At 35.7% G+C, this 24,568-nt stretch overlaps 3 protein-coding genes across 3 annotated transcripts; all 3 read right to left on the reverse strand.

The window, feature by feature from the left end:
* Nucleotides 1-62: 62 nt before the first annotated feature.
* On the reverse strand, nt 63-7,950 carry ucmaa (upper zone of growth plate and cartilage matrix associated a). The gene is made up of 5 exons (XM_056456032.1): nt 7,818-7,950; nt 6,749-6,805; nt 6,585-6,680; nt 2,356-2,454; nt 63-287 (listed from the first exon to the last, which is right to left on the reverse strand). The coding sequence occupies exons 1-5, from the start codon at nt 7,873-7,875 to the stop codon at nt 190-192; spliced, it is 408 nt and encodes a 135-aa protein (XP_056312007.1). The 5' UTR covers nt 7,876-7,950; the 3' UTR covers nt 63-189.
* A 5,603-nt stretch (nt 7,951-13,553) lies between these two features.
* Nucleotides 13,554-21,203, reverse strand: phyh (phytanoyl-CoA 2-hydroxylase). Its single transcript, XM_056456033.1, has 9 exons — nt 21,067-21,203; nt 20,669-20,727; nt 20,315-20,425; nt 19,295-19,463; nt 19,127-19,208; nt 17,523-17,704; nt 16,872-17,021; nt 16,292-16,426; nt 13,554-16,214 (listed from the first exon to the last, which is right to left on the reverse strand). The coding sequence occupies exons 1-9, from the start codon at nt 21,130-21,132 to the stop codon at nt 16,161-16,163; spliced, it is 1,008 nt and encodes a 335-aa protein (XP_056312008.1). The 5' UTR covers nt 21,133-21,203; the 3' UTR covers nt 13,554-16,160.
* A 245-nt stretch (nt 21,204-21,448) lies between these two features.
* Nucleotides 21,449-23,642, reverse strand: si:ch1073-67j19.2 (uncharacterized protein LOC101882838 homolog). The gene is made up of 3 exons (XM_056455119.1): nt 23,554-23,642; nt 21,925-22,252; nt 21,449-21,841 (listed from the first exon to the last, which is right to left on the reverse strand). Exons 1-3 carry the CDS (start codon nt 23,595-23,597, stop codon nt 21,518-21,520), a joined length of 696 nt encoding a protein of 231 aa, XP_056311094.1. The 5' UTR covers nt 23,598-23,642; the 3' UTR covers nt 21,449-21,517.
* Between the last annotated feature and the right edge of the window lie 926 nt (nt 23,643-24,568).

The following is a 24,568-nucleotide window of genomic DNA, read 5'->3' on the forward strand; positions in this document are numbered from 1 at the left end:
ATTAGGAATGTTTCGATTTGAATGCAGTTAATTAAAATATATAGCGATTAGGACAGAAAATATGACGTTTATACACAACACTTTTATTATGAATGTACTAAGAGCTTTAGGTCTATAAGTGCTTATATGTTCCTATTATGTCTTGAAATGATTATCCAATGATGAGGTGTTCTCTGTCAGAGGGGTTGTTTAGTAGTACTGGCGGTGATGCGGGTATTGTGGGTATTGACCATCATAGTTGAACTCTCTCCACTGTTCGTTCCTCTCTCTGGTTCTCTCATACTGTTCTGTTGGTCAATTAAAAGAAGAAAACACACAGATGGTAGTTAGAACTGAATCCAAAGAGCTTTAAATACATTTAATGAGTGTTTTTAAATAATAAAGGGGACCTATTATGCAAAAATCACATTCGTAAGGGGTTTAAAGACAATTGTGTGGCAACAATGTGTGAATATCATTAGTCTCTAATGATAAAAATGAGTTAATTCCATGTTTTATAATCACACTTCATAAAAACAGTCTAGAAACACTTTGATTGACATTCTCTCTGTGTATGTGTCATCAGAGGAGAAAAGCCCCACCCATTACTGATGAATTCTTCCTCATTAGCATAAACAGCCCTGAGAGAGAAGCAGCTGTCCATTATTAGAGTTTTAGCACAGAAGGCAGGGCTGTGCACAGGGGGGTGGCCCGGTGGCTAGAGCCACTGCCCCTTTGCCTTCCTTGGCTGAGGTGCCCCTCTTCACTTTGTAATCGGCAAACATAATCCCACCCACCCTAACCCCCCCACCCCCCGCTTTTCACTTTGCGATTGCGTTGAGCACCTGCCCCTGTAAGGCTCTGTGCATGGGCCTGACAGAAAGTAATATCATAAAGAGGTTTGATTTGAATTTTTGAATTCGTTTGAATATAAAGTGACAGTCCCCAAAACGGCACATTTGGGATCAAAGCCTAAAAGGGTCAGCCTAAAAGGGTCAGTTTTATAGACTATTATTTTTTTCCGTCCTTAAGGGTTTTTAGATGTAACACATAAAAACAGCTTGTAATGCTAATGTATGTTTATTTTTAAATCACTCAGATTTAATAGTGGGTTTCAGGAAGAAAGTACAATTTTACATAATGACGTACACGAAAAAGAAATCAACCAATCAGGTTTGTGGGGAGCAAAGCATTCTGTAAGCAATCTTTATCTCCTCCTACTTTTGATTTAGTCTCCATATGCAGACAAAATATAGATATGGAACCAAAAAAATTAAGAAAAATTCTCTATCCGATTAAAAATTCTCTGGATTTATTTAGGTATGGGTTTGAGTTTGATTTCAAATTCAGATATTATTTAACAGCATTTTTTTCCCCACCGAATATTGATTTCTTAACTAATCTGAAACTAAAACATTGGTAATGTATTTATCTAAAATTAATGTATGTATCTAAAAATGAATACATAGAAAAAGTACTTTTTAAACAAACATTTTTATTATTATTTAATGCAAAAAAGGCTAAATGACAACTTTTTTTTAAATCAACTTTAGAAGAGATATAATTATATTAAAAATATATAATATAAAATAAAATAAAACATTTATAAAAAATATAATATATAAAATTTACTCAAATACATAACTAGAAAACCCCAGAGGAACTAAGAATTGTCAATTGGTCTTAAGTTAGTGTTTCTGTTTAGAGTTTTCATGCCCTTCAGATGCTCCAGTTTTCCGTGTTTCCCAATGCTTGGTTGCAGCTGGAAGGGCATCCGCTGCGTAAAACATATGCTAGATAAGTTGGCGGTTCATGTTCATTCTGCTGTGGTGACCCCTGATAAATAAAGGGACTAAGGCGAAGGAAAATGAACGAATTAAAATATATATATATATATAATTGATCTTTCTTTAGTTAATTGTCACTTGCAGTGTTCCTACACAATGCTGTACCGTGTTTTTTCAAATATTTCTTTGCTTTAAATCCAAGTTTGTAATGTGACTCCTCATAGCTGATTGCTTTGGTCCAGTATTTGTCTTCAACAAAGACTTTTCTTAAAAATCCCTATGGAGAAGAGGAATGGGGAAAACCAGCCCTGCGGAAAAGAAAGCAGACCACACCAATGAGCTCTATTCATATAAATTCAAGCCACTGTACGAAATTAACAGTTGACTTTTAAAACAGTGAAGGAATGCGATGTCACCTATCTAGTGTACCAGATTATAACCCCTAATGATTGGTCTCTGAGCCTCTGCTGTCATCAGACTCTTATTAATCCAGCAGTCCTGTCTGCAATCTTGATCCCAGAAGAGGGTTTGAACAGCATGTTTCTCTTTTCTGGAGGCCAAGATCATCAAGCATAGAGATCAGTCTCACCGTCACGCTCCTCCTCTAAATAGTTCTCGTGTTCGTTGCTCTGTTCCTCTAAGTGCTCCCTCCGTCGCTCATTTGCAGCCATCTTTACCCTCTGCTCCGCTGAAATGAGTGGAAAACGCAGATTTCAGATTTCTTTAAAGTTTGCATTTATTTGATGCAAATAAAAAAGTTATGGTCAAATATTCAAATTTAAAATAAGATGTGTGTAATTTGATGAGATCCAAGACCCGTGAAGATGAAGCCAACCATCTAAGATTTACACAATACACAAATACACTTCATTAAACATATGCGCACAGACATCACTTAAACTGTATAACTGCAGGTTAACCATGTTTATATAGAATAACTTGAACTGTTAAAAGCTATTAGTTACTAGTTAATCAGTTGAAGTTGTTAGTAACTAATAAAGCTATGGGAACTAATAACCTTAACCTTTCTGAATTTGATTGTAATGCAATAATGTGCACCTTTTGTAAAGCTGCTTTGAAACAATAATTATTGTGAAAAGTGCTATACTAATAAACTTGAATTGAATAGTTTCATATAAAATGTTTTAATGTTATTGGGATTTCTGTTATATGTGATTTTTCGGGAAGCATTCAAACGTGCTGATAAGATGCTCAATACATTTCTTATTATTACTGTTGAAAAAAGTTGTGCCGCTTAATTTTTCTGGATGTTTGTTTTCGTAAGATTATTATCTTCACTGTCACTTTTATTCAATGTAGTGCATTTAAAATACTTTAAACTTAAAATCGAATCATATTATTAAACCTAATGTTAACATCAAAATTTAGACTTTTATCACTCATGTGATTTTTATTTTTTAAATTTTTTTGCTTTTTAAAAACCATAACCTTCATAGATTTTGAGGCATGTTTTTTCACATTATTTTTATGGCACTGCATGTTTACATGGTTTAAAAATGTACTAGTTTGCATGGAGAAAATATGCATTATTGATAATCAGAGTCAAGTTTACAGTATATACAGTTAAAGTCAGAATTATTAGCCCCCCTTTGATTTTTTTTTTTTTCTTTGTTTTTTAAATATTTCCCAAATGATGTTTACAGAGCAAGGAAATTTTAACAGTATGTCTGATAATATTTTTTCCTCTGGAGAAAGTCTTATTTGTTTTATTTTGGCTAGAATAAAAGCAGTTAAAAAAAATGTAAAAACCATTTTAAGATCAAAATTATTAGCCCCTTTAAGCTTTTTTTCCCCGATAGTCTACAGAACAAACAGAAGGAAAAATCATGGTTTGGCGTTACATTCAGTATTGGGGTGTGCGAGAGATCTGCAGAGTGGATGGCAACATCAACAGCCTGAGATATCAAGACATTGGTGCTGCCCATTACATTACAAACCACAGGAGAGAGCAAATTTTCCGCAGGCAAACGCTCCTCATACTTTAGCCTCCACATCAAAGTTCCTGAAAGCTAAGATGGTCAAGGTGCTCCAGGATTGGCCAGCCCAGTCACCATAAACTAACATTATTGAGCATGTCTGTGGTAAGATTGAGGAGGCATTGAAGATGAATCCAAAGATTCTTGATGAACTCTGGGAGTCCTGCAAGAACGCTTTCTTTGCCATTCCAGATGACTTTATTAATAAGTTATTTGAGTCATTGCAGAGATGTATGGATGCAGTCCTCCAAGCTCATATGAGTCATACATAATATTCATTCTTTTTCCACTGCACCATTATTATATATTCTATACTGTACATTATTTCCGTAAAGTGACAAGATTTTTGTCTAAGCAAAGTCAGACTTTACTGTCCTTATTAAATCATTAAAAATCAAGGCATGATCATATTTTATTTTGGTAAAATAAGTGTAATCTAGAGGCCTTTGTCTTGCATATAAGCCACTTCTGATACCAAATGATCCTCTAGAAGTCAAGTTATTATTTGTTGTTCCTAAAACTTGAATAGGCGACAAGATTTTGTGAGGTAGTGTTTTGTCATTGCAGTTCTCCATATCTTCTGTTGCTCTCATCTATAAGGACCTGCCCCAGAGCTTCTGTGTGTGCAGAGTAAACAGTGTTAAGCATAACACTCGCTCCTATAAACCCTCTGACTGCAGATATGAGCAAATTGGGTGCCAAAAATAATGTAGGTTTCTGGCTTTTCCTCTGTAGTGAGGGAGGGGGCTTTAGCTCAGGTCTGCACATTCCACTGCTGAGCTCCAACTGCTTTAACTCCTCCAACCTGCAGACTGCTACTGTACAATAACACACACAAATGTGCACACTAATTCACATACAGCACACACATACAAACTCTCAAATGCAGACACATGCATACAGTATGTGGATACACATTCACACACAAATACAAGCCAGCACATACTGACAAACTCTTTCACACTCTCACACATGCACACAGTCATACACATGCACACACATGCAAACTCATTCACACAAACGTGCACACACTCATTGACACACACATGTACACTCGCATGCCAACACACACATGCAAACTCATTCACAAATACACACATGCACACTCACAGACATGCATGCATGCATACACACACACATACATACTCCCATGTCAGCACACACACACACAATCTCTTAAACACAAATGCACACACACTCACAATCACATGTGCACACTCACGCACATCATACATACAGTATGTGCGCACACACTCACATCCTCATACACACACACACACACACACACACACACACATTTCTGTAAAACTTTTCCATGCCATTGCTGCTGTAGTTGTAGGATGGTGAAGGAAGGACTTATGGTGAGTGTGTGTGTGAAAGAGAGAGTGAGAGAGAGAGCACTACTCCACATAGTCCTGCTGGTCCTTCTAGCTCAGTGGTTTTAACTTAAAGCCTCCCACTGAGTGAGGTATTATTCAATAATATTTCCTCTGGATATTTGGCTTGGTGATTAAATAAATGGAGTAACTCAGGATTATGTGACTTCCTAAGTTTAAAGAAGTGTATGTAGTTCAAAAAACTAGTTGTTATTAATGTTTGTTACATTTTAGGTTAGTATTCACAATGGGTCTAATAGGTCCAAAGTATACCCAGAAAATACCCTCCATACCATTAAACCACCACTAGCCTGAACCATTAATACAAAGCAGGATGGATCCATGCTTTCATGTTGTTGATGCAAAATTCTGACTCTACCATCCGAATGTCACAGCAGAAATCGAGACTCATCAGACCAGGCAACGTTTTTCCAATCTTTTATTGTCCAATTTTGGTGAGCCTGTACGAATTGTAGCTTCAGTTTCCTGTTCTTAGCTGACAGGAGTGGCACCAGGTGTGGTCTTCTGCTGCTGTAGCTTATCTGCCTCAAGGTTGGACATGTTGTGCCTCAGAGATGCTCTTCTGCATACCTCGGTTGTAACGAGTGCTTATTTGAGTTACTGTTGTGTTTCTATCAGCTCAAACCAGTTTGGCCATTCTCCTCTGACCTCTGGCATCAAGACATTTGCGGCCACAGAACTGCCGCTCACTGGATATTTTCTCTTTTTCTGACCATTCTCTGTAAAGAGATGGTTGTGCGTGAAAATCCCAGTAGATCAGCAGTTTCGGAAATACTCAGACCAGCCCGTCTGGCACCAACAACCATGTCACGTTCAAAGTCTCTTAAATCCCCTTTCTACCCCACTATGATGCTCGGTTTGAAATTCAGCAGATCGTCTTGACCATGTCTACATGCCTAAGTGCAATGAGTTGCTGCCATGTGATTGGCTGATAAGAAATTTGCGATAATCAGCAGTTGGACAGGTGTACCTAATAAAATGGCCGGTGAGTGTACATTTGTCTGTTTTAATTTATACAAATATAGTATAATAATAAGAATAATGTTTGCTGTTAATTTTATTATCATTATTAAACAGTTCTGGTTATTTTTATCCATGATGCCTGTAATCACCCTCACATTTTCCTATCTAGTGAACAGATGTGCAATAAATAAGACCACAGGCAATTCCTTCTTTCCTCTAATATGTGACAGAATGAAATTAAGTTGACTTTTAACTCAGTTGTCTACATCTGGACCCTGTTGTGGTGCGCATTTGCATAATTTAAATGTAAATACAATTTGGTAGGGGATTACCTCAAGTTTACTTTAAGCTCTTTAATTGTCAAATTGCATATTAGCAGCACTACTCTCTTTGATTTGAGATTATAAGAAGAGAAAAGCAGAAGTGAGATGTGGAAAACAAGCCGGATTTACCGCACTCACCATAGTATTCCTCATAAGTTTTAGGAGATCGTCGAGCGCGCCGTTTGAAGAAGTTTGAGGCATCAGATGCTGGCACGAAAACTTGCTTAGATGGTCCTGCAAAAACAATGGAGTAAGAGGAAAAATTGTGTGTGTGTGCGTGTGTGTGGGTGTGTTGGACTTACCTTGAGCTTTACTGTCTTTTCCATCTTTAACAGCTGCACTTTCAACCCCAGTCAGCACTAAAGAAAAAAGGAGTTTATATGAATAACAGTTGGTTTTCTTTTGCTGGTATTGTGTTTTGCGGAATATTTATGAGATCTTTAATACATATATTTAATTTATTTAATTTTTAAACAGTTTTTCTTGTTATTCTGAGGTTGCATCTCACCACAGGATGTGTTTTAATGGGCGATTGTTAATTCTTTTCTTAATATTATGTAGTTTTTGTTGCAATTAAATCATTTTTTATACATTTTTGGATCCCCTTTTTTTAATAACACTTTTTCTCTTCCACAAGATCAAGATTAAAAATTAAAATAAATGTAAGTCTCACAATTCTGCTTTTTTTCTTACAATTGTGAATTTGTAATGCTGAAATTTTTCTATTTATTAGACTTTTTATTATATTTCTATATTATTTTACAGCCATGGGATGAAAATATACATTTCTACCTCACTATTGACTAGTTGTTCCTTGAAATTCTTATGTTATGGCCACTTTATTTTGAGTTTAAAATGTATACGTGTGTGATTATGGTTGAAGCACATCAGGAAATGAAAGCAAATGTGACCAAAATAACCAAAATACATTATGAAGCATGCTTTAAAATAAATTCAGAACATTTATTAGACATGCTGCTCTGGTTACAACCTTAAAATAATCCCTTGATAAAATATAAATAATAAATAAAATAGTTTTTAAATATCATAGCATAACGATATGATTCAATTATTAAGTACAATGGTATTAATTAAAGTACTAAGCAAAGTACTAACAAATCTTGATAAATAAAAATATGGTTAAAGTAGATCAGGAATATTTATTATTATTATTATTATTATTATTATTTAAATATGTTCATCATTAAACATCTTAAAATTACCTATTTCATTTGCTGTTGTATATATATATTTGTGTATATATTTTGTGTCTGTGTGTGTATAGATGTATAATTTTATTTAGTTTTTTTTTTTTTTCAGAATTAATAATGAAACTTTTATCCCAAAATATGTAAAAGTGTTGTTACTCACCGATCAGGATGAGGACAGTGGGCAGCAGTGTGAGCAGGACAGTGTGAGTCCAGGCCATAATTAAGACGATCAGTGTGTCTTGAGCAGGTACCAGAAGCACAGACTGAGTTTGAGAGCTGAGCGAGTATGTGTTTGATAGAAAGAGAGAGAGAAGAGGGACGAGTGAAGGAAAGGAGGGGCAGCTTGTAAATTCAGTCAGATGAGAGAAAGAGAGAGGGAGAGAGAGAGATCTGGACTCGACTGATCAGACTAGACTGACCCTCTGCTGCTGTCCACACTTCAGCCTTTTGGCAGGTTTACAGCTAAACTTCAGGTTTACATTCCTTTGAAATCAGTGAAGCTGGAGGTCATCAGGATTAAACCGATTAACTAAAGTAATATCTGCACTTTCAGCTGTCATCAGACATGATATTGCCTGCATTCCACTCACATAAAACTGTCTATCATTTGTTGATTCATTGATATCTTTCATCCATCCATCCATCCATTCATCCATCCGTCCGTCTGTCATTCTATTTATCCATCCATCATCCGTTGTTCCATCCATCTGTCTGTCATTCCATCCATTCAACCATCTGTCCATCGTTCCATCCATCCATCTGCCTTTCGTTCTATCCATCCATCCATCCATCCATCCATTCATCTGTCTGCCATTTCATCCATCCATCCATCCATCCATCCATCTGTTGTTCCATCCAACCATCCATCTGTCTATCGTTCCATCCATCAACCTGCCTTTCATTCCATCCATATGTCTATCGTTCCATCCATCCATCCGTCATTCCTTCCATCCATCCATCCATTCATCCATCCATTCATCCATCCATCCATCCATCCATCCATCCATCCATCCATCCATCCATCCATCCATCTGTTGTTCCATCCAACCATCCATCTGTCTGTTGTTCCATCCATCAATCTGCCTTTCGTTCCATCCATCCATCTGTCTATTGTTTCATCCATCCATCCGCCTGTCATTCCATCCATCCATCCATCCATCCATCCATCCATCTGTCTGCCGTTCCATCCATCCATCCATCCATCCATCCACCTTTCGTTCCATCCAACAATCCATCTGTCTGTCGTTCCATCAATCAACCCGCCTTTCAGTCCATTCAGCTGTCTATCGTTCCACCTATCCATCCGTCATTCCTTTCATCCATCCATCCATCTGTCCATCTGTCTATTGTTTCATCCATCCATTCGCCTGTCATTCCATTCATCCATCCATCCATCCGCCTTTCGTTCCATCCATCCATCCATCCATCCATCCATCCATCCATCCATCCATCCATCTATTCATCTGTTGTTCCATCCAACCATCCATCTGTCTGTCATTCCATCCATCAACCCGCCTTTCATTCCATCCATCTGTCTATCGTTCAATCCATCAGTCATTCCTTCCTTCCATCCATTCATCCATCCATCCATCCATCCATCCATTGTTCCATCCATCCAACCATCCATCTGTCTGTTGTTCCATCCATTCATCCGCCTGTCATTCCATCCATCCATCTGTCTGCCGTTCCATCCATTCGCCTTTCGTTCCATCCATCTATCCGTCCGTCCGTCATTCCGTCCATCCATTTGCCTGTCTGTCATTCCATCCATCTATCCATCCATCCATCTATCTGTCTGTCTGTCATTCCATCCATCCATCCACCTTTGGTTCCATCCATCCATTCATCTGTCATTTCATCCATCAATCCATCCAACCATCCGTCTGCCGTTCCATCCATCGATCCGCCTTTCATTCCATCCATCATCCATCCATTCATCTATCCATCTGTCTATCGTTCCATCCATCTATCCATCCATCCATCCATCCATCCGTCTGTCATTCCATCCATCCATCCATCTATGCATCCATCGATCTATAGTTCTGTATAGTATCCATTCATTTTTCTGTCTATTGTTCTATAGATTTATAGGATTGATCATTAATGTTTCATCAATCATTCATTTGTTCATTAGGTGATACTGACAGAAGACCTACATTTCATTAGAGTTGAACATTACTCTCTCTACAAATCACTTGGGTTTACAAATGTGTTCCAAAACCAGTGGAATGGAATGATTTAGCATAAGTTGTTATAGTAACTGGAGCAGTGTGTTTTTACATGTGACTTTCTGCCACACATGCGAGTCTTTAGCAAATGTGTCAGAAATTACTGTCAAGCTGGAAAATATATAAGATGTGTGTGTATATAGATGAGTTATATGGTTGTAAGAGGGATACAACTGTGGTCAGAAGTTAATGAGAAATATTCATATTATTTATTAAATTACATATGAATTGTACTTTATTAACATCCACCCCCACCCCAACCCTAAAGCCAAGCATCACAATAATGTAAAAACAATAATTATACAGAATATTATTCGTATTATTTATTAAATTACCCATTAAATTGTATTTTATTAATGTCTACTCTTACCCCAAACCTCACAGTAATGTAATAATTATGAATTATTAATGTACAGTGTCACAAAAACAGTGCTGTATTGATGCGAGTATACGCAGCTGTATGCCATCTAGACTTTACTGAGTTATTTGGTTATAGTCAACATTTAAATCGGATCGAAACCTTTCATCAAAGTTGTCCTAAAACTATAGAACGACACACTTTTATATCTTGTAGGACTGTTTTGATCCCCTTTAAATGTTCACTTATACCATTATTTACCACACAAGTGACTTGTTTCCACTATTTATAGTAGGTTAATCCTCAACAAGTGTCCAGATTAGAGCCGAAGGTCATGCAAATAAGATACACACACCTAAAGAAGCCCAGATTACATTTCAAAACTACAGCCAGCCATGGATATTGATATTATAACACTCAAGAATGTTAAACCAGTCTGTATCAGTAGGTAAAACTGACAGAAAGGAAAAAGAATTAGAGTAACTACTAGCAGACAGAGAATGTCAGGAAATGAGAAGCAGACTTGCTGATTGTTTAAAAGAAGAGATTACCAGCTATGTATATTTAGTGCTTCTTAGATTGCCATGTGTTTGTCCCTCAATGAAATGTATGAAGGAAAACCTCCATATTGTATCAATGACTTGCCCTTTATGGGCTGGTTTGGCTATAGGGTGTGCATGTGCATTTATGAGGCATTTTTCCATGCGTAAATGGATTCCTGCGAGTCTGGATTCAATCCAGGTATTTTCTTCGGCTCTGAGTCTCCATAAAGCAGACACCCCAGGAAACAGTAGTGTCCCCAGCCGTTCCCTATAACACACGCACACATAAAGGACAGCATGTGAAATACTACTCTATGCTTATGATTTTCACAAAGGTTTCTCTCTGCTCTGGAGAATCAATCTTTCCCAAGAAAACAGCCATTAAGTTGAGTTCTCAAAGGAACACTTAAAGGGAAAGTTCACCCAAAAATAAAATTGTATCATCGTTTACTCACCATTTACTTGTCCAAAACTAATTAGAGGTTTTTTTTCTGATGTCGAACAAAAAAAGAAGATATTTTGAAAAATGCTATAGCTGGCACACATTGACTTCCATTGTAAAAATGTTTTTCCTTCACATAAAGAATTGTTTTTACTGTTTCTTCAAATGGCTTATTTAAAATGAGCTGAAACCACACAATTCCAGAGATTTTTGGGGGGAACAACCTAATTGTTTTATGTTCAGTTCTCTTACATTGTTATGTTAGCTTAATCGATTTGTGTTGGAACAACATGATTGAATTGTGTGGAAGTCAATGGGTCCCAGAAATCATAATTCTTCAAGATATTTTCTCTTGTGTTAACAGAATGGTTTTAAACTACCTGAAAGAAAATAAATTAGGATTACTTTAGATTTTTTTTTAAGAGAACTACTCCTTCTTTTTTTTAAAAGCGTGTAACACTTTACTACACTTATGTTGCTTTAAATCCATACTTTCATCTCTAAAATTCTCAACTTCGTTTGGCACCATTAAATGTGGCTTGCTTTGAGCCACTTGGTAACGTATGAGCCCCTTTTATAACTGTATGTCATTTTTGGAGCCTGTGGCTTTTTACCAAATAGAAACATGCAGCATGAACATTTTACTAAACATCTTAATATAGGTTTAAAACGGCCTAATGTTGAAAATGTTATTTTATGTTATATTATTTTTTTTGAGTGTGCTATCCCTTTAAACAGTATTATTTGCGTCAGTGGAAGATTTTTAGCTGAAACCATCATCCATAAAATACAAGTCACTGGAATTTGAGAGTAAGAAATACAGAGACGGCTAAAAACAAAATGAATACATGTGGCTCCAATTATATATTGAGGTCTTTACATTATGGACTAGAAATTCTTGATTCTGATTGGCTGGAAAGTGTACAATAAAACTTTTTAATGCACAGATACATCACAGTTTGAAATAAATGTACTGCCGCATTTAAAACCGATTCAATCACGGCAAACTGTTATACATGTATTTATATATTGAGGCCTGAACATTATTTCCAATATTATTACCTTTAATCCACAGACTTCACAATCTTGAATATGTGTATGGCAGTTTGGAGCTTGAATATTCTGTGGCATTATATTTGATGTGGTAATAAAACTGTACACAATGTTCAGTATCTTGCATACGGCTTATTATTTAGCTTTGGTTTAATACCTCCATATATAATCACAAGACATAGGTATTCATTTTGTTTCAATTTATTTTTGACTGTTTGACTGGCACATTTTCTAAACCAGCAAATGCCACAATTCCAGCAAAAAAACAAACAAAAAACAAATGTTTTATTGTGTCACAAGATTTTAGGTAAGCAAATTTTTAATTTGGGTGAATCCCTGTAAGCTCCACACTCAAAAAATGAGCTGCATGTTAAACTGCTTATTAAAAAAAGGTTAATCAACACAATTCTGGAGTTTTCTTTAGAGACAGCTTAATTGTATCATATTTAATCCACCTACATTTGTAAAAACAGTTAACTTTAATTGATTAATGTTGAGATATAAGCTAGCAAGAGTGTTTTTCTTCAGATGGGGAACAATTCTGAACTGAAATCACTCTTACTGTTTGTTTGTGTGTGAGTTTGTTTCTTGTTGACAAGGTGTGGTTTGAATTGGCCTGGATGAGTTTGTACCTTCGAGCCACTCTAAATAGCCCAAATAGCCACTTACCTTTTCTGCTAAAAGACCATTTGATTTCGATGGAGTCTGCAGTCTGGGCGCGTATGGTATTTATTATTCGTGTGTATGCACTGAAAGAAACAAACAAGCATTCATGGCTGCTCTTAAAATGCCCACTTTTTCTGCTTTTAATCAGCATGATCAAAGATTTGGATTACAGTTAGCCGGTAAATATATAAATAGATGGTTTATTTTGCTCACATCTGCTAAATCGAGGTTGAAAAACCACCAGCGCCTGATATTAATTCAAAAGTGGCAGCTAATGTTTTGTGTGTGCACCCAAAGAACGTGCACAAGTGCATTAAATGCAGGTTTTATTGTGTGTGTGCATGTTGGCAGTTCTACAATTTTGTTTGTGTGTGCATAAATTTTAGTTTATTTAGTTAATATATAAGTGTTTTTTTTCTTTTGTGCAAATGGCTTTGTTAATAGCTTAATATTATAATGTAAATCTATGTATATTAATAGTTTTCAAAAGTTAACAGCTTGTAAAAAACAAAAAAACAAGCTTCAAATTTACCATGTAATCTAGATATCATAAATAACAATGTCATTTTACTGATTTCTGGTGATATGATGACAGCAAATTGCAGAGTTTATTGAAAATAAATGTTTATTGCATTAAAAATATGCACAATTATACGGTAGAAACTTATTAGATCATAACACAAGTAGTGTTGTTAAGGCAAAATTACTAGTGCTATCCACTGTTATAGTTCACCCCCCAAAAAATTATTTACTCACTATTTACTCTATCAAGCTTCTTTGTTCTTTTAAACACTAAATAATATATTTCGAAGAGAAATGAAAACCTGTAATCATTGACTTCTGTAATAGGAAAAACAAAGACTATGGATTATGTTAATGGTTACAGATTTCTAGCATTTTTCAAAATATCTCTTTTTTGCTCAATAGAAAGAAACTGATTAGTGAAACAAGTAAAAGACGAGTAAATGATCAAAGAAATGTCATTTTTAGGTGAACTGTCCCTTTAAATACAGCTACAGACAAATATTGAGGAAACGTTCAGGTCGCCTCTTAATGCAGGGTTTCTGCAAGGTTTTAAAATGTCTTAAATTCACTCATTTTCAACCGCTTTTCCGGGGCCAGGGGGCAGAGAACCCCAGACTTCCCTCTCCCCAGACACTTCCTCCGGGGGATCCCGAGGCGTTCCCAGGCCAGCCGAGAGACATAGGCCCTCCAGCGTGTCCTGGGTCTTTCCTGAGGCCTCCTCCCGGTGGGACCTGCCTGGAACACCTCCCTAAGTAGGTGTCCAGGAGACATTCGAAACGGATGCCTGAGCCACCTCATCTGACTTCTCTCGATGTGGAGGAGCAGCGGCTCTACTCTGAGCTCCTCCCGGGTGACAGAGCTCCTCACCCAATCTATAAGGGTGTGCCCTGCCACCCTGTGAAGGAAGCTCATTTCGGCTGCTTGTATCCGAGATCTTGTCCTTTCAGTCATGACCCAAAGCTCATGACCATATGTGAGAGTAGGAACATAGACTGACCGGTAAATCGAGAGCGCATTACTGCTGCCGCTGCACCGATCCGCATGTCAATCTTACGTTCCATCCTTCCCTCACTCGTGAACAAAGCCACGAGATACCCCTCCACCTGGGGTAAGGACTTTCCTCCAACCTGGAGATGGCAAACCACCTTTTTCCGGTGGAGCACCATGGCCTTGGACTTGCTAATTCTCATCCCAGCCGTGTCACACTTAGCAGAAAACCGCCTTGTCTTCAATTTCAAAAACTAAATTTTAGGCCTTAAAACGTCTTAATGTCATTGGAATATTATCTTGTAGATTATTTTAAAGCATTTTAAACAGGTCTTATTTTTCCTGTGTCCATGTAAAGCCACGCAGTCGGGCAGACTGACACCAGCAATCCATCTCAATAAAACTTATAACTCTAGCTCTATTTATCAAAATGGTTTAATGTTCTTCCTCACATTAACATCAGTTTAAAGGTTCTCCTGTATTAACAGTCCATATGTGGTGAGGACACTGATCTGGACAGACTGTTGTGCATACATTTAGATTATAATTAGTTTTATTATAGTGTTTTTTAAGTAATATTAAAAATGTTTATGTATACAACAAGGGTTTGCTTGTTCAGACACATTATTTAAAGTAAGTGGCTGAGAAATAACTCATTAGAATTTTTTTGATAGGGCAAGTTAACCTCTTTTCTGCAGGTAAACTTAAATCCTTAGTGTTTAGCCCTGTCTTAGTCTGAAATTTCATTCATAATGGTCTTAAAAAGTTTTAAATGTGACTTTGTGAAACCTGCAGAAACCCTGTAATGTTTTTCAGAATTAAATGTACAAGAGCTGACTTATAAGTACACTTTTGGGTCACACATTATTTTGATGGTCCATTTGTTGAATTTAAGTTACATTGCATCTGCATGCCAACAAACTGTCATTAGATTATAAGTAGACTACTAAGTTGGGGTTATGGTTGGGGTTCGTGCAAGTTAACATGCACTTGCAAAGTTTCTTATAGGCATTTAAATGTCTGTTTAGCAGCAGTATCAACAGATATTAAGTCTACTAATACTCGAATGGACCATCAAAATAGTGTTACCCATTTTTGTACTTAAAGGGTACATGTTAGCACCTAATGGATCTGTATCAGTACCTTAAAGTTATATATTAGTACCTAAAAAGTACAAAAATATACCTTTTAAAAGGGTACAACCGCAGTGACAACTCTATTTCTCAGTGTACTTATGTTTAAATCTAAAATTCATCAAAACTATATGAATTCCTTTTATATTCCAGAATAACCAGTTAAAAACTCTTAACTTTGTCTAAAAGAGTCTTTTAACTCTTTTTCTTTGATACTTTCCAAAACTTCATTTCAATTTGCAAAAACCTAGTGCTTATATGTATACATTCCACATTAAAGCTGATTAAAAACATTTCAGTTTTACTTTCCCATGTTCCTCAAATTGTAATCAAAGTGCTACAGCATAACTCGCTAATCACTTGCAGGAAAAACGCTCTCACGAACACCTGAAGTATTAATCCAAGACAATGAATTCCCAATGCTTTTAAATCTGCCACAGGAAGACGCTAATATTACAATGTCTGGCTTTCGTTATCATTAGATTAGTAGAGAACTGATCGTCCCAGACTCCTTAATTAAGTGCCTACAGTGCCACCTTCTGGGCATTCTGAGTGGATGCATTGGCGGATCACATTGATATCCTGTCCCCTTGAACCAGACGTCCTCGTATAGCCCAGGTGTCCTGCATTCAGAACGAACACGTTAAAACCTTCAATAATCCAAATGAAAGAAACTTCATGTTTAAAGTCGAGAACGCACCGCGAAAGTGACTGAATCGTCAGCTCCGTACTTCCTAAATGCAAGGTCCTTCACTTCATTGCTAATGTTTTCTTGAGTTGTTCCATTCACATCAATGTAATAGCAGTCACCGCTGGCGTAGTGACAGGAGATGGCCTGAAATAAATGCACAAGACCTTAAATTGACATTTTAATATCTGTGATTTTTGATTAAAACACACTGAAAAAATATATTAATTGGATTTGCTATTTTTTTAAAGGTATCATTGATCAAATTTTTCAATTTAAAGGATTCTCAAATTAATTGATCAGCAATTATTGGTTGACATCTCTATATGCTGTAAGTTAGTTATCAAGTTGATTTGATTTATTTATTTTCGAACAAAATATCATACATAAAATATCATTAACAAAAAATAAATTTCAACATGGTCGAAAATGGAGTGGGATGAAGCACAAGCTTAAGCACAAGTTGCATGTTGATAAAGCATTAAAAGTCTGAAGCATGTTGATATCGTGCATCTAAACGAGCACTTTTACATGTTTTTGATTAGACATTTTCATTTATCTGCCAGGTGAACATAAGACCAAGATTAAAAACCTTTCGAAATCCATTTGTTTGGTTCATTCCTGAGCCGTGGATCAGCAGAGGATGGAAAAACACAGTATCTCCTTTCTCCATCTCTAAATGCACTCTGGGATGGTTTGGGTCGTAGTTCCGCACCCCGTGGTACATCTTATTTACTCCACCCTGGAAGGAAACAAATAGACCAAATGAGTTTATCCTTCTCAAATATTTCCCAAATGATGTTTAACAGAGCATGGAATTTTTCACAGTATTTCCTGTAATATTTTTTCTTCTGGAGAAAGTCTTATTTGCTTTATTTCGGCTAGAATAAAAGCAGTTTTAATTTTTTTTAAAAACCATTTTAAGGGCAATATTATTAGCCCCCTTAAGCATCATAATTATTCAGTTTTCTACAAAACAGCCTAACCTAGTTAAGCCTTTTAATGTCACTTTAAGCTGAATACTAGTATCTTGAAAAATATCTAGTCAAATATTATTTACTGTCATCATGGCAAAGATAAAATAAATCAGTTATTAAAACTATTATGTTTAGAAATGTGTTGAAAAAATCTTCTGTCCATTAAACAGAAATTGGGGAATAAAATATTCAGGAGGGCTAATAATTCTGGCTTCAACTGTAAGTGTTAAGTAGACAAATTGCGTTTGCATTTTTCTCCTTTTTACCTCCCATTCTGGGTAGTCGTGTTCCTGCAGGGAGCCGCGGTGTGAGCCGGGCAGGACGACCAGGCAGCCGTTCTCTCGGTGCACTTTCTCCATAGCCGTCCAGGAACACACAATACGATCTGCAGGTCTGAAGGGGAAGTAGTGCAGGTCCTGGTGCATAGGATGGCGAGAGGTCTTCTTACCTATAGAGGATGAAGACAAGTGGGAATATATGCGTTATAAATCATAATTATGATTAACAACCGCATGCAGTTAATGTCAAAATAATTAGCCCAACTTTCAAATTTAAATTCTTTGATTCTAAATGATTCCCAATTGTTGCTTAACGGAGAGAAGGTCATTTCAACACATCTTTAAACATGATAGTTTAACTCATTTCTAATAATAACTAATTGACATTGCAAAATATTTTTCTAGTTATTTTGCAAGATGCTAGTATTTAGCTTAAAGTGGAATTTAAAGATTTAACAAGGTTAGGATAATTAGGCAAGTTATTAGACAACAACATCTTTTATTCCAGCCAAACTTGAATAAAAAAGAAATTCTCCAGAAGAAGTAATATTATAGGAAATACTGGGAAAATTTCTTCATTCTGATAAACATCACTTGGAAAAGATTTGCAAAATTTACTGAATACAAATTTCACTGGAGTGCGAATAATTTTCACGTCAACTGTACATAAAAGTATAGATCTCATTTTCTTCATATAGTATTTTTTATTAAATTATATTTATTTATATATATATATATATATATATATATATATATATATATATATATATATATATATATATATATATATATATATATATAATTCTTTGAATAGTGGTAATATAATATATATTATATCATGTAATAAATTCCTATTATTACTACTGTGGTTAAGACACTTTTTTATGATTCAATTTTTTTATTTTATTCAATAATTTAACAGTACTATCAGTTTACAAATTTTTACCTCCTTTTAACATCCCCTTTTCCCTCCTCTCCCCTCCCCAACAGCGGCAGTGGCTGTAATTAGATGTTGCTATCTTAAATCCAGTAAATACAGATAAATAACATAAACTCAAAAAAAATTAATAAAAAACACGTGGTTTAGACACTTTTGATGTACAGTAACTTCTGTGACTTATGTTATTACAACTTTAGTACTATTAATAACTATTGTTCGTACTGCTTTGAATTTGATTGCTTTATATGTATGTGTAAATATAAAACCATATGAATAAAAAAAAATAATATATATATATATATGTATATATATATATATATATATATATATATATATATATATATATATATATATATATATATATATATATATATATAAAATTATGTATTTTTGAAGATTATTACATTAATTTGCTATTGGTATTTTAAATGCTATTATAAATTATTACAAACTATTTATTATTTGTCAATTATGTATCTTGCATCTCATTGTGGAATATAATTACTACATAAAATGAACTTTTATTACAGATATTATTTAAAAGATCCCTAGAATATTCTCCTGATTACCAGGCTTATAACGTGTCTACCCAAGGATGTTAATTCAAAAACACATCTAACTTGGGTAATTCACATTAAGCGTCAATATTTACCTGTGTCTGGCGGTTTGTTGATGAGCATGGTGTGCATGGCCATGATGTTGGGTCCAGTAAAACACTCCACATATTTCAGGATCTGAGAAACAAACGTTTAAAATGATTAGAAATGATTGTGCTCTTGTTGTGAAGAGTGTGTTGTATGTGCATTGAGCTAGCGTCTACCTGAGGTAAAATGCAGTAGCGGAAAAGCTCTGGATCTTCTTGGTAATCCTGAAGTTTGGTCACTGCCTTCTCACCCTCAACAAACTCCGATTTAGCGATCGAAACATCTTTCATTACCGTCAAACCAGGCACCGTCACCTCTCTCTTACAGATGCGCTCAAACTCGTTCCTGCCAAACACACACAAGTACCCGGTTATGAGCAAAGTAGAGCAATGACCGCTCACATCAGAGTTTCTGTGAATGATTTACATTGTGTTTACATAATCTCCTGTTAATCAAGCTGAAAAGAACTTCTGATTGATTTAATGTGGAATAATGCACTGAGTTTTGGAATAATAGACACGTGGTTATGTTCATGAATTAATATAAACCTATTTAACCTACATGGGCCACACTTTACAATAAGCTTTCATTAGTTAGTGTATTTGCTGACATGAACTAATAATGATATCATATACAGCATTTATTAATGCATTACGAACATCCAAATGCATGCTTATTAACATTAGTTAATGCACTGAGTTAACATGAACTAACAATAAACAACTCTATTTGCATTAACTAACATTACCAAACATGGTTACTGTAATAAATGTATTGTTCATTGATCATGTTAGTAAATGCATTAACTAATACAACCTTATTGTAAAGTGTTACCGAATATACACTAATATCAATATTTCCAGGCAAAATTAAGGCTTAGTTAAGATAAAACATTAAAGAAATATAAAATAAATGTGACTTTAGAAGTCATTTTAATTGATTTATTCTTCTGTGGTTACATATGTTGCATATCACTGGCTGAAAGTCCATGGCTATCCCTTTCATAATCAATATTACATAACTGATAAAGTGCATTGCTGTCATATTTTTAATAATGGAAGCAAGCTTTCCTGTCATTTTTCAGCTATGTTTGTATGCCAACACAAAAATTAGACATTATTTAGACTTATTGTTGTAATTACACTAAATTAATGTATGTTCAGTGCATTTAACCAAAATGTTTGGATCAGCCTTGCCTGAATTTGTCAATATCCTCTTCAGATACCAAATTTCGGATGAGTATGAACCCATTTTCTTCATATGCGATTCTCTGTTCTTGTGTCAGGACATCCGTATCAAAAGTGTATCTGCAGGGGGAAAACACGCTTTAAAAACATCTACTCATGTGATGTTTTAATGATTAATCAAATAGCATTCATTTAAAATCTATATTTTCATTCTTAAATAGTCTATTCAACGCAATTTCAATAATATTTACAGACCAAAACACAGGCAAACATTCTGTATCACGCGTTTCATAAATAACTGCATCTTTCATGGACAAGATGATGACGACGTAATAAAATGCATTAAAAGATCAGCTGACTAACTGAAGGGTTTGAGGATGATGATGGTAGGACACATTTTGTGCTGAAGTGAAGGACGCTCGCTGAATTATACAAGTTAAGGATCATGAAATAAATGCATACATGTCAACGTCATCACACTTAATAACTACGCAAAGCACGTAACAAAACAAATTTGCGTCATTTGTCATAGCAATAAATAGTTTAGAATTATATTATGTACCCCCAAATATTGTTTAAAACACAATAAAAAGCATTAAATAATAAACCAGGCCTCTTCCTGACGCCTCGGTCTCTACTGTAAATGTGATCCGGACAGCGTGACCGCGGGCGCGCGACTTCAGTTTGCTCTGCTCGCTTAAGGGCGCGTTCACGGTGTAGATCTTGTATTACTCCAAAAAAATCCTCCTCAAAAAGGATACGACAGCACTGTGAGACCGGTCCAGATGATTCAAAACCACTTTCAGTCTGTCTGCAGCCCGGGACATCTTTAATCCAGTACAGTCGACGAGGTGAACTGAACTGTGCGCGTTTGATAGTGCTTATACAACGTTTACTGGGGTAAAGTGCACGGACACTTGTCCTACATACAGCACCATAAAGACGCTATGACATTTGATTTACGTTACTCATTAACTAATAAAAAACATACCAATAATAATAATAACAACAATATATGAAGACAATAGATTCATTTTAAGCAAAATAAAGAAAAATAATAAAGAACAATAATAATAAATAATAAAAAAGAAAAAAATGAGCCAAAAAAACAACAAAAATAGTTAAATAAGACAACTTAGAGTATTTTTATTGTATTTTTTATTTGAAAAGTCTTTCAAAAATGTAATAAGCATTTGCTAACAATAGCAGCACTTAAAACGTTAAGAAGAAATCATGCTCGTTCTGCATCTGCTCACGAAACACAGCATTAGCCTTCGCCACTTTATCAGCTGTGTTCAGATACTTGTTCAGCAGAGCTTTATAGTGTTTCTCATGATTGCCGCCCATATTGCCCACCTTCCAGGTGAAGTAGGCATTGGTTGGAGGAATGTTGAGATTATTAGCCAACCAACCCCAGAGTCTAGCACATGGCACCAGGCCCACTACAAAATACACTGGCTCTTCAGTTAGCATGAGGTTTGTGTAGAACGACAGATAATTTCTCATGGCTGGAGTTTGCTGAATTGATGGCTCAGCCTGTGGAAAAGACAATATAAAGTATCTTCAGTAAATTCAGAAACAACTTAAAAATCTTAAGTGCTGTTTTTAAATATTCCTACCTCAAACCAATAGATTTTCATCATGAAGTCGCTCAGTTTTCTGTAGCTTGTGTATCTGCCTTCTAGTAGCATCTTGATGTCAGTGGGGAGAGATTCGTTTGCACTCATTTTCTTCAACATATCGCCAACCTTCAGTGCGTAGTTAAGGTCTTGGATGGTGAAGTTGACGTATCGCTCTGCCTGCAGGGTGCCGTTCTCCATTTGCCTCAGAAAGTCCAGATGGAGCGTCTTTGCAGCGATGTCTTTATTGTTCTCCCATAGATAGTTATAAACATCCTCCACAGATGTAACATCCAAACTATCACTGGGAGAGCTGCAGTGCGTGTACCTGTCATAGACATGAACTAGGATGAAACTGAAATCTTGGACAAGGGAATTGGTGATTGTTACTAGATGACTGGTTAGTCTGATTAGCAAAAACACAAGACAAATCAATGGACCCTTTTCACATTTCCAGGTGTCTCAGTAGAGTCATAGTCTTGTGAAAAGGGTCCATATACAGTATTAAGATTAACGTTCATTAAAAAAATTGATCTGCCTGTGTTATGCTAATTTAAATGTTGCTAATTTAGTGATGGAGGTCTCTCAAAATTCATTTACATCCAGTCAGGTGTATTTATTATTATTTTTTTGTACAATGCATGAAACACTTTCTGATCGCAACCTCTACTCTGATTGGTCGGATGGTCCAGTCTGTTGTAAGTACCATACAGTATATGAATCTCTGAAATCTTCAGCATTAGTAAATTAATATGAACAATAACTCTGGTGTCGGTTATGCAAAGTGGATTGTTTTTGCGTTATACTTGACACAAACCAAACTCTTCCAGGCCTTAGGTAAAACTACACTGTCTGAGAAGTAAAGCAGATGTTGTAGAAGACCATAGGCTACAATTTCACACAGCAACATATGCAGATACAGGAGAGATCAGACTTAGAGAGCCACATACAATTTCCTGAAATCAGTTAAAAGCTGGAAACGTTGAAATAATGAGATGGCCAGCACAGAGTCCTGTGCTAAACCTGATTGAAAATCTCTGGAAAATCCCTGGCAACAATGTTATGGTTAACAAACAACAGTCAATGAACTGTTCAAGTGAAATTAAGTCATTCAGAGCAAGGATGTGCCCTATTCCTATTTGATTTTGACTTCTGTAACCTTTAGAAATGTTATCTTTCTACGGTTATTGCTATTCTCTAATATTGACTACTGTACTGTTTATTGACACACTGTTCTGCTAGCATTATATAGCCACTACCAAAAGTTAAAAATGTATTATTTGTGAAAAACTCAAGTGTTTCTGAATTGTTGTCTGGTTTTGATTTCCGTAGGCTTGTGCTGAAAGTAAAAGTGAATTCCAGATGACGCATTGCTGCCAGTTCACAGTTTGTTCTTTCATTTTGGAGACTTTTTTGCGAGACCTCCATTTGTCTAATCTTTGATATTTAAGACCTTTTAAATTCACAAACAGCTTCTTTTTTTTTTTACACAAAACATGAATGGTAATATCAGAAAAAGCATAACACACACTTTTAAAGTGTCTTGTCAAATTTACGAGAGCAAAAACTACATTTATAAATCATTCCAAAGCTGCGCTGTGTTGTGAAAGTAAAACATTAAAACCTTACCTGAAGTATGAGATGCAAAAGTAGAGTATGGCCACAGTCTTCATCCTTCTTTTGTCTCGCTACGTTTTTTTATATGCTCTTACTTCCTGATTCTTTGAAACAGTTTCAGTTTCATTTATAGTATGATCATTCATTGGGTAATACAAAGACGGCCAGCCTATTTTAAAGATGTTTCACTGAAACTGAATACAAGCTGACACAGAGATACAAAATAGCTGGAAGATCAGTAATTGCAGTGAAAACATGCAAGTACTTTGATAGATAGATAGATAGATAGATAGATAGATAGATAGATAGATAGATAGATAGATAGATAGATAGATAGATAGATAGATAGATAGATAGATAGATAGATAGATAGATAGATAGATAGATAGAAAGATAGATTTACAGTATTTAAATATAATGCAGTTAATGATGGTAAATGTTCAGTTTTGTTTTTAAGGTCTATTAGTTTGCATCTCATTGTTTTCTAAGTAGATTCTCACTTGTTGCCATGGCTACTCATTATGTTTTATACCTGTGTCTGGTTTAGTTGTTTAATTTGTCTTGTGTTTCACTTTTTGTGTTTCAGTTTATTTGGCTTTGCTATGGTGTTTTTCTGTTGCGTCTTGTGTTATCCAGGTGTCCAGCAGTTTTTATTTTGAGTTATTGTAAGCAAATAGTGGTAGAATGAAACAAATAATATTTAAAATTCTACAAATCAGTCCTATATCTACTGTCCCATCTGCCTGTTTTTTTTTTTTTTCTTCATCAGTTATGTATCCCACGAGTCCTACTGCACCCAACGCGCTCTGAGTTGGGATCAGTTGCTCTAACAAGGAGGCTAAAGACCATAGCCTCTAGTGTCTGTCGATAGAGCACCTTTAGAGGTCAGAGGAGTGAGGTTTACCTGCATAGCACTTTACTAGCTGGCCTCTGTTACACTCACCTTCTTAAACCTCACTCCCATCCCGGACGAGCCCCCAGTGGAAATCCACCGGACCTTCAGCACCTGACCAGCTCTGAGCTGGAA

Source organism: Danio aesculapii, chromosome 4, assembly GCF_903798145.1.
Source record: "Danio aesculapii chromosome 4, fDanAes4.1, whole genome shotgun sequence".
NCBI lineage: Eukaryota > Metazoa > Chordata > Actinopteri > Cypriniformes > Danionidae > Danio > Danio aesculapii.